Source organism: Myotis davidii, unplaced genomic scaffold (assembly GCF_000327345.1).
Source record: "Myotis davidii unplaced genomic scaffold, ASM32734v1 scaffold1394, whole genome shotgun sequence".
Taxonomy (NCBI): domain Eukaryota; kingdom Metazoa; phylum Chordata; class Mammalia; order Chiroptera; family Vespertilionidae; genus Myotis; species Myotis davidii.
In genome coordinates, this window is record NW_006285608.1 from 251,761 (window position 1) to 262,488 (window position 10,728).

At 56.8% G+C, this 10,728-nt stretch overlaps 1 protein-coding gene across 1 annotated transcript in view; it reads left to right on the forward strand.

Annotated features, from left to right (window-relative positions):
- Positions 1–10,728, forward strand: part of PITPNM3 (PITPNM family member 3) — a 70,027-nt gene that overhangs the window by 36,822 nt on the left and 22,477 nt on the right. The window contains exons 6-10 of the mRNA XM_006756301.2: positions 3,488–3,564; positions 3,980–4,215; positions 6,773–6,962; positions 7,379–7,501; positions 7,935–8,116. Of these exons, the coding sequence (XP_006756364.1) occupies positions 3,488–3,564; positions 3,980–4,215; positions 6,773–6,962; positions 7,379–7,501; positions 7,935–8,116 (808 nt within the window). The remainder of the gene's footprint in view (positions 1–3,487; positions 3,565–3,979; positions 4,216–6,772; positions 6,963–7,378; positions 7,502–7,934; positions 8,117–10,728) is intronic.

Here is a 10,728-nt window from a genome sequence, read left to right on the forward strand (position 1 = left end):
TTGGAAGAGCAGAGAGAGCCCTTGTTGGGGAGGAACAGGCAGGGGGCCCCAGGCGGCCTTTCTGCTTGTCCGCAGAGGCTTCTGGGAAGGCGGGGACGCACTCTGGTCCTGGTAGTCGACTCTCCAGGGGTCAGAGCCGAGACCTGATGGGCTGGGACAACCTGCTGGCCTCCCATACCCTCCAAGCCAGGAGCTGCCTCAGCAGAGTTTGCAGCCAGGATACAGCACTTGTCCCCTGATTTGATGCCCAGAACATCGCGTGGGCCCCCGGGGAGCTGGGTCTCACAGCAATGAGCCAGGCAGATCAAGGATGTGGGTGCTCCCCGTCTGTGTAATCGGTGAGGGTGCAGGATGCAGCCCCCACCAAATGGGGGGGCATGGTGCCCGCGAATGGCAGGACCCTCATGTCTTCCCTGCGACTTATTTATAGCCTCGCTGTGGTAATTTGCGGCAATCACAGTATTTATCCTGTAATCAGACAGCACGCAGGCTCCCCAGTGCAAATAGGCACCCAGCCCAGCGAGGCCCGGAGCCTGCCAGGGCTCAGGGAGGACTTGGGGACAGGCAGGAGAGTGTGGGGGCGGCAATGTCCCCATCAGCCTCTGGCCCCATCTTTTTTATTTATTTTTTAAATATGCTTTTATTGCTTTTAGAGAGGGAGGAAGGGAGAGCGGGAAGAGAAAAATATTGATGAGAGACACATGGATTGGCTGCCTCCTACATACCCCCTACTGGGGATTGAGCCCAAAACCTGGGCAGGTGCCCTGACCTGGAATTGAGCCAGCAACCTCTCAGTGAATGAGATAACGCTCAACCAACGGAGCCATACCAGCCAGGGTTGGCCCTATCTTATCAGCTGTAATCCTAAGCCTCCCAATGCACCCTGGATGATAATCGTAATAATAATGATAATAATAATCATCACTTACATAGCATTTACTATGTTCCAGTTCCCATTCTAAGCCTTTTCTGTACATGAACTCGCTTATCCTCATCACCATTCTAGGAGGTCACTGCCATGATTATCCACATTTTCCAGATGAGAAAACCGAGGTGCAGATAACACAGCTGGTAAGAGCCAAGATTTGAACTCAGGTGTTCTGGCTCCAAAGTCCATGGTTTCCAAAGGGTCCTTCCCAGGCCCAGATCAGGGCCCTCCCAGGCTCCACACCCACGGACTCAGCCCTGCCGGCTCCTGGCTTCTCCCGGGCCACCTGCCCTTCAGCCGCACATGAGGCTGCACACACAAAGCCACACCTGGCTTCCCTCTTTCTGTTGCTGGTGAACTGGTCCCCCAGGGCAAACTGGGCTCCCATCTCTGGGGTGTCACTTATGGGTTTGTGCTCCGATTTCTTCTGCAGAGTGAGGATTTTCGTGTCCACCTCCCCCAGAAGCCGTGGATGTCAGATGGAGGAGGGAACACTTTGTCAAGCATTGTCCTCTGTTGAGTGTGGGGCACTCTTAGCTGGGTTCACGTGCCAGCTCGCTCAGTCTTCTCAGTTGTGTGGCCAGGGGTGAATGACTTAGGTTGCTTGAGCCTCAGTTTTCTCATCTGTAAAATGGGGTAATAACAGGACCAAAACCCAAGGTTACTGGTGGGGACGAACGAGATGATCCCTGTACAGCACACAGTGCCTGGGACATCCGTCCTCGGTAAAACAGAACCATCTACTGCTGTTGTTTATTTTGACGCTGTCCCGAGGGCAGGGCCCAGGTGTCCTCTGGCCAGGTCCAGGGCAAGGTATAGGATGTTAGAACTAAGGCAGGAGAGTCGGAGCCCCTGGAAGGAGCATTAGGAAGTGCTGGGCAGAGCCAGGCCTCAGGACAAGTTTTTCCTCTTCCTCCTCCACGCCAGAGCCCTCCATCATTTACAAAATGATTTCCTGTCTGTGTGGGCAGCAGCTCTGAGCTCATAAAGCAGTTACCCTTAGACCAGGGTTGTGTCTGCGAGGACAGACGATTGCAAAAATGCACTTCCCTGCTGAGCAAAGCTTCTCGTTTGGAATTCCTGGCAGATGCACCCTCCCCTGGGGCCAGCAGTGTCTGAGGAGATGATGACACAGACACACGTTGGCTGTTGGCCGGCCGGGGCTCCCACCCACACCAACCCACCTGCCAGGGTTGCCCGCAAAGCCCCTGGGAAGGACCCTCCCCAGTGTGCTTCCTGGGAGGGTGCAGCAGGCTCTCGCGGGGGTGGGGGGAAAGTGAGAAGAAGGAAAGGGCCATCCTTGCCTAGAACCAGCTGCCTTAAGAGATGAGCTCCCTGTCATTGAAGGCAAGCAAGTGGTTCACAGTCTAGCTGCGAGGCTCAGCCACACAGAGAAAGTAGTACCCGTCTCAAGGGGAGAGGGGCCAGCTGGACGGAAGGAAGGACTCCTCACTTTCTCGTGGTGGCCGCATCATTGTAGGCAGCGAGGGGGCTGCCGGAGGTCTTTGAGGTCTCTCTGCACCTGAGAGTCCAGAGCAGTGATATTCAGGCATTAGATCAGGGGTCAGCCAGCTTTCCTTTAAAGGGCCAGACAGTAAATATTTGAGGCTTTGCGGGCTGTCAAGTCTCTGTGGCACATAAGCAGCCACAGATAATACGCAGATGAATGGGCATGGCTGTGTTCCAATAAAACTTTATTTATAAACACCGGCAATGGGCCAGATTTGGCCCAGGAGTGTAGTGTCTGTGTTGGAGGAAAGAGAGAGCAGGGAGGGTTGGCTGCCAAGAAGCACTTCCTGAAGGTGGGGGCGTTGAGCCAGGCAACTGAGGGGGGTGAGGAGAACATTTCTGGCAGCGCTGGCTTCCCCCATAGCTCGAGGGGAAGAGTGGCCATGAGTGTGACTCCCAATGCTGCCTCTCTGAGGAGCCATCTTCCCCTGCATGAGGTTCCCATAATTCAAGGCCTCTGACAGCTTCAAACATAATTAGTTTTTTAAAATCCAGCAACTGTGGTCCATTAAAAAAAATAAAAAAATATATATTTTTTAAATTGATTTCAGAGAGGAAGGGAGAGAGAGAGAGAAATATCAATGATGAGAGCGAATCCTTGATCGGCTGCCTCCTGCGTGCCCCACCCTGGGAATGGAGCTCACAACCCGGGCATGTGCCCCGACTGGGAATTGAACCATGACCTCCTGGTTCAACCACTGAGCCACGCTGGCCGGGCTGTGGTTGTTTTCAGAAGGATGCTCGGCCCACATTTCTGTCTAATACAGGAAGCGGAAGCCATCGGACGCCCCTTACACTGTTGCTGTTGCTGTTAGTGAAGGAAAGAGCAGGGTAGCTCCTTTCTAGGGTGGCCCTGCTGGCCCTGGGACGGCACCGTGACCCGGCCTCATCCTGCCGGGCTTCCGCTTGATAGGAGGAGAAGGGGTTTCACGTGGTGTTTGGTTCGGAGGCCGGGGCTGAGCAGAGTGACGCCCTAGCTCCGATGCTATCGCTCCACGGCCTGTGGGCCCACGCCTCCTGCCAGCTGAGCTCTGCTCTGCTCCCCCTCAGGAGAGCTGTACCGGGTCTCCTTGAGAAGACAGAAGTTCCCGGCCCAAGGAAGCATTGAGATCCACGAAGACAGTGAGGTAGGCGGCTTTCTGAGGCTGTCGGGGCCCACCTCCGTGCTCAGGATGTAAGGCGGAGCCCTGGTGGACAGGCTGCCTAGTTTCCATCCGGCTCATCTGGCTTGCTGTGCGACCCTGGGCAGCATCTCCTCCTGCTCTGGGCTGTGGCTCTCAGATGAACAAGAAGGGCCTCCTGGGATCCTTCCGACCCAGACATTGAGGGGCTTGCCCTCCTGGCAGCCTCATCTATGGGGGCAGGAGAAATCCCTGACTTGGAGCTGAGACAGGCTGGGCACAGTGCCTGCTTCTCTGGCTGCAGGCCCCCCCCCCCCCAATGTGTGTGTGTGTGTGTGTGTGTGTGTGTGTGTGTGATTCATTGCGTTACCCCTCCCTGTCTCCCTGCTGCCTGTCTCTGTCCCCACCAATGTCCCTCCAGGAAGTCTTCTCCCAGCGCTCCTGCAAGACGCAAGTGCTCCTGCTGGTGCTGCACGGGGGGAACGTCCTGGACACGGGCTCGGGGGACCCCTCCTGCAAGGCAGCCGACATCCACACGTTCAGCTCCGTGCTGGAGAAGGTCACACGCGCCCACTTCCCCGCGGCCCTGGGCCACATCCTCATCAAGTTTGTCCCCTGTCCTGCCATCTGCTCCGAGGCCTTCTCGCTGGTCTCCAAGTGAGTCCTGTTCTGCTTGTTGGGACTGGCTGGCTGTTAGGGGGGGATTAAGTGGGGGGGACGGCCCCCTGCCATGTGGGGACTGGTGGGCAGGGGATACCTGCCCAGGCCTCTCTGGGATGTCAGGTCCTGACTGACCGTGGCAAGTGGTCAGCAGAGTTCCAAGCAATGAGCACTGTGCACTGAGTCCTCCTCTGCCCGGGACCAGGCAGTGCTGGCAGCTCAGGTCCACTTCCTGTGCTCACAGCCCTGGGTCTCGTTGGCTCAGGTGAGGAAGTTGAGGCAGTGAGAGGTTAAGCAATGCAGCTCCCCCAGCGTCACCCAGCGAATGGAGCCAGGAGTCAAACCCAGGCAGCCTCACTCCCAGGCCACGTAATGAGAGCCAGTAGGGATGTGAGCTCTAACGGAGGTGGCACCGGGCACTGAGGACCTCAGGAAGAGGGCCAGGGCGGCTGCCCGGAGGAGGTGACTGGCGTGTGCTGTGAGCGTAGCATAACGCAGTTCAGGGCGTGGGCTCTTCGGTCAGCCTGGGTTTGAGTTCCAGCTGTGTGACCCGGAGGGGGTGGGGGGCATTCAGCTTCTCCCTGTCTGCTTCCTCGTCTATAACTTGGGGATTCTCTGGAGAATAACAACCGCCCGAGTCTTTCTGAGGCTTCTGTGTGCTGGCCTGTGTGACGCACCAAGCGCAGCAGCGTGGGGCACGGAAAGCACACGGAGGGGGTGTGCGTGACTCACATCATGGTCCTCACAGGGAGAAAGCGCTCTCCCCATTGGTGGACAGGGGGCTCACCATCAGAGAACCTGGATGGTGGGGATAAGGCAGCACGCTTACCAGGCCTGGGCTCCTCATCCAAACCTGCCCGGTCCCTGTGGGGGATTAACAGGGAGACCAGGGGCCCACCAGGACCCAGGTGCCTGTGGGAGGTTCTGCCCACTGCCCCAGGCCCGGAGGACTCCGCTTCCCAGGTCCCTGCCCAGTACGAGCACAGCTAACGTGGGCACAGAAGGCCTGGCGCCCGCAGAGCACAGGTCTGATGGAGCGTGCGGCCAGCTGGGGACCTGCAGCCGAGAGCTTCGTGCAGTTAGGGATGAAAGGGAGGCCGGCACCTCTCTCCTGCCCTCACTCCCTTTCATGTCAACTCTGCCAGAGCCCGAGGCTTCTCAGAGAGGAGCCCTTAGCCACGTGGGGCTCGGGGAGGGTGGGCAGGGCGTCCCAGCCCCTCCCTCAGGTGTGGCCAGACAGGGATCAGCAGTGCTGGGAGGCGAGGAGACCGTGCCCAGAGTCCTGCGGGTGGGGAGCACCTGTGCGGGGTGTGCAGGCCTCACTCCTCTGGTCTCTGAGAGAAAGGGAAGTTGGCACCTGCAGGGGTGGGATGGGGCGGGAGGCAGAGACCTGTCTGATTGATCTGTGCTCCAGGACACGGCAGGGGGCAGGGCGATCTCATAGTTCCCCAGCGGGCGGCGGGCCTCACCCCTAGGGAGGGCCCTGGAATCTGCTTCTTCGACAGATTAATCGGCCGTGTCTGCTCTGCTGCAGGATTGGGGAGCTGGGTTGCCGTGGCTCCGTTCCCTTCACACTCCAGCAGCCCGAGTTAATTGGGCTCATTCATAATCAGTCTCAGGATTCCCCCAAACCCCACGCCCCCAGGACATCTGACCCCCAGAGCTGGGTGACCCAGCCCAGGCCTGATGGCCAGGAAGATGGATGACCTGGCCACTGGAGGGGACAGCGAGGGGGTGGCGGGAGGGAGCGTCCTTCTCCCCCAGGCAGCGCCTTGCCAGCCCATCCATCAGCCCTAATCACTGCTGGGAGAGAGCTCGTTCTCCCTAATTAAAATCTCTCCGGCTGCAGTCGAGGCCCGTTTCCTCTCATTTGTGTTCTTTGGAGATGAGGGATGGTTGTTAGGCTGGACTTGCACACCCTGGGGTCTCTGTCACCTGCCTGGGGTATCTGAGCCCTGTCACCTGTCCCCGGTGTCAACCTCAGGCAGTCTGAGCTTAGGTGATGAGGGAAGGGCAGGGGCTGGGTCGCCGTTGGACAATTCCTCCCCGTGTGGCCCCTGCTGGCCAGCTGGGTCCATTGGCCCAGGAGACAGAGGCAGGACAGGTGGGTGGGGCTGGGGAAAGGGTAGGCAGCTGGACCATGGACACACTATCGAGCATACAGCTAGGTCCCCCTACCCCCGCCCCCAAGCTGCGACATGCCTGGCAACCCTCTCTCTTCCTTTCGACTTCCCCAACAGCCTTCCATGAGACCTAGTTCAAACCCCACCTCCTCTAGGAAGCCTGCCAGGATGACAGTTGCCACTCAGATCCGCACCAGTGGCTTCTTTCATGATTGGGGGTTCTTTGGTGCCATGCAGAATAGGGCAGGAGAGAGCTGCTGTCACAGGAGACGCCAGGGCCCACATCATGGGCTGCTATGGAGTGGGCACAGGGGAGCCTGGAGTGGAGGGCCCAGTTCCCGGTCAGCACGTGCTCTCTTCTGCCCAGTCCGCAGCCCTTAACCCGCCCCCTACCTGATGCCGGTGGGCTCACCTTGGCCCCCTGTCTGCAGCCTCAATCCCTACAGCCACGATGAGGGCTGTCTCAGCAACAGCCAGGACCACGTCCCTCTGGCCGTGCTGCCCCTGTTGGCCATCTCCTCCCCACAGTACCAGGATGCGGTTGCCACCGTCATCGAGCAGGCCAACCAGGTCTACGCAGAGTTCCTCAAGTCCCCGGACGGCATTGGCTTCAGTGGGCAGGTAGGACAGTTGCGCCCACCTCCCTGCCTTGGCCCCACCTGGAAAGAGGCTTGAATCTGCCCCAAGGATCTAGACCAGGCTGGCCAGGAGCCATGGTGTCTGAGATCCAAGAAGGCTTTTAAGATCTTTGGGTTTGACCCCATTTTACAGATAGGAAGAGTGAGGCCAACTTCTGAGTTCTGACTGTGAGCCCATGCTGAGCCCTGGCCTCAGCCTGACCCTGGCCCCAGTCTGACCCCGTACCCCAGCCTGGTCCTGTCCTCCCCTGACCCTGGCCCCAGAATGAGCACCCCTCCCCCTATTGCAGCTCTCAGGCCTCCCTGGGACAGGCTCCTTGTTATCCAGGTGCCCTGGGTGGGTGTGGGGTGAGGGGTCAGCAGCGGCCAGGCCTGTAGTCCCAGCTGTGCCTTCTGCAGGTGTGTCTCATCGGGGACTGTGTGGGGGGCCTCCTGGCCTTTGATGCCATCTGCTACAGTGCGGGACCCTCGGGCGACAGCCCTGGCAGCAGCAGCCGGAAGGGGAGCATCAGCAGCACGCAGGTGCGGGACAGGGGCGGGCATGGTGGAGGGGTCTGTCCTGGGGAGCAGGGGCCTCTCTGAGGGCAGGACTGTTAATCCTTGACATAGGCACCACGAAATCCAGGTCACAAAGTATATATTGTATCTCAATCTCACAGGAGTAGCAAGAGACTACGACCACAGGGGAGGAAACGGAGGCCCAGGGGGGCTAATTTCGGGTCAGGTCCCCAGGTAGCTGCCCCGAGTCCCACTAACTCACCAATCCCTTTGGGGGCAGGAGACAGCCCTGTGACTAAAATCCCACCACGACTGGATGGCGGCTCTCATGCTTCTTTTGGAAGATGCGCTGCCTCTCACGTCTAGGAGGAAGGGGCTCCTTGTGGCTGGGGAGGAGGCAGGGCCCCAGAGTCCCCGGTGACTGCCGTGCCCTCCTGCCTTCCCCTCGGTCCCACAGGACACCCCGGGGGTGGAGGAGGAGTGCAGTCTGGCCAGCAGCAAGCGGCTCAGCAAAAGCAGCATTGACATCTCCAGCGTGTTGGAGGATGAGGAGCCCAAGAGGCCGTTGCCACGGAAACAGAGCGATTCCTCCACCTATGACTGCGAGGCCATCACCCAGCATCATGCCTTCCTATCAAGGTAACCATTCCCTGCGTCCCATCTTCCTTCGGCACAGCACCCGGAGCAGAGAGCACCTCGCTTAGCGTCCTAGGGGTGGCTCAGGACCAGCCACATGTCCCAGGTCTTTCCTGGGGGGCCCAGAGTCAAGCCTGAGCCTTAGGCTGCTCCCCATGGGCCCCGGGCTGAGACCCTGGGCCCTGCACTATGTCTCTGCTCCACCCCAACTTTCAGGGGGAGGGGACAAGCAGCCACACATCCCGGAGCCTCAGCCTTATCTTCTGCAACATGGCAAATGCGGCCCAGCCTACTTTCCTGGCGGTTTTCAGAATCTGGTGTGTGTTTTGTGAGCAACTCCAGGCGTGTGTTCTTACTGTTTCTCAGACGAGGCAGTAGAGGCCATGTCATTCAGGGAGGTTCCTGGGGCCACACAGCCAGGGACGAGAGCTGGTCTCGGCTGGTTCCCCAGCCCCCAGTCCCCAGCACCCTTTCCTCATCGGTGCCAGGGCCTTCATGGAGCTGCCCACCCTTTAACCTTCTAGAAGGGTCATGGTCATCGACACAGGCTAACTGAACTATCCGCACGTTGTTCAGGATACATACAAGTAGGCATTGAGCATAGACCCACATGGGAAGGAACGCCTCTTCTCTTTCTCCTCAATTCTTTCCTCCGTCGCTCCCTCCTTCTTTCTTACCCGAGTGATAAGTAGCACGAGGCCAGCTCAGCATTTGGGAAAGAGACCGCCTCACCACCCAGAGGGAACCATGCTAATGCTTTGGTGTTATTTTTGTCCAGTTATATATATATTTTTACATGCTTTGCAATTAGTGTTTCTTTAAAAAAAAAAACCCAAAACCACACACCTACCCTTATAGTGTGATCTTTCTCCTGTATAATTAAAAATACTTGGTAGAGCCCTAGCTCAGTGGATGGAGTGTCGGCCTGTGGACTGAAGGGTCCTGGGTTCCATTCCGGTCAAGGGCACATGCCCAGATTGTGGGCTCGATCCCCATTGGGGGGCGTGCAGGAGGCAGCCGATCAGTGATTCTCTCTCATCATTGATGTTTCTTTCTCTCTCTCCCTCTCCCTTTCTCTCTGAAATAAATAAAAATATATTTTAAAAAATAATAAAATGAAAATACTTGGTAGATAGCCTTAACAATATTTTATTGAGTAAACGGACACATTTACTTAATCCCAGTCATTGGACGCTTTGGCTTTTTCCAATTCTTCAAAATTATAAATAGCGCCCTGGTGACGACCTTCGTGCATCAACATTCATGTGCATATTAGGACTATTTTGTTTGCATGCATTCCTGGAGGAATTATTAGGTCAGAGGCGCTGCATAGTGAAATCTCTGGCTATTTAAAGCCCCTCCGACAGACGATTCTTTAAAAGAAAAGCAGTTATGTTTCAAGTCTGAGCTGCAAGGTAAAATCTCCACATTTCTAGTTCATCCGTGTAAAATCCTTTAAGAAAACCCCACATGTGCAGAGTGACAAGAAGTTGGAGGCTCTCAGTAGCTGGTCCGACGCAGCCAGCTTTTCCCTCTGGTGCAGGGACAGATGGCTGTTTCTTTGGCAATTAAGTAGTTGGCGGGTGTTTAGGGACCACGCTGTACATGGAAGACATATTGTTAAACGCCAGTCATCATCCTCACGGCGAGATGCTCACACCACCCGAGGCAGAGGCGTGTGGCGTGCAGGACCCTCGCTCACACCCTGTTCCAACTGTGATTCCTAAAAGTCCCTTTCTCTTCCAACTGGAGTATGTCAGTCAAATCTGCGTTCTATTAATTGACTCATCAATCACATAATCCAGTGATGGCGAACCTTTTGAGTCGGCATTTTGAAAAACCCTAACTTAACTCTGGTGCCGTGTCACATATAGAAATTTTTTGATCTTTGCAACCATAGTAAAACAAAGACTTACATTTTTGATATTTATTTTATATATTTAAATGCCATTTAACAAAGAAAAATCAACCAAAAAAATGAGTTTGCGTGTCACCTCTGACACGCGTGTCATAGGTTCGCCATGACTGACATAATCCCACGCGATTGTCTTAAACGCAAGGCCGCCAGCTGGAAGGTCAGGGAGGGCCCGGTTTTCCTGCCCGTCCCGGGCAGCCTGCTCTGGGCCTGTGGCTAAACATCAACTCGGACGCTTTGGGGGCACTGGGTGCCTGGGATGCGAGTGATCGGAATTCTGGGTCTGGCCGTTTTCTCTTTAAGCTCTGCTCCTCTGCAGGCGGGCGGGGCGGGAGGCCGGAGCTGTGTGCATCTGTGTCTGTGGGTTGCCTGGAACACGAGTTACAACGAGAGCCCTAATCTGGCAGGACTGACACTGCCCAGCTGGTCTGTGTCGTGGCCAGCTGGGCTTCTCTGGTAGCTGGGGCCGGGATTCACAGTGTGGCCATTACAGCCCCGGCACGAGGGGCAGGCCTGGCAGCGCGTGGGACGCTTAGTGGGCCCAGGTCCTCCGCCAGTTGCGGTGGATCGAGTTTCATTGGCCGCGCGGATTTGTTTAGGTGTCATCTGTGGCTGCTCGCGTGCTACACGGCGGAGTTAAGTAGATGTGATGGAGACCATATGGCCCTCAAAGTCTAAAATATTTACCATCTGGCCCTTT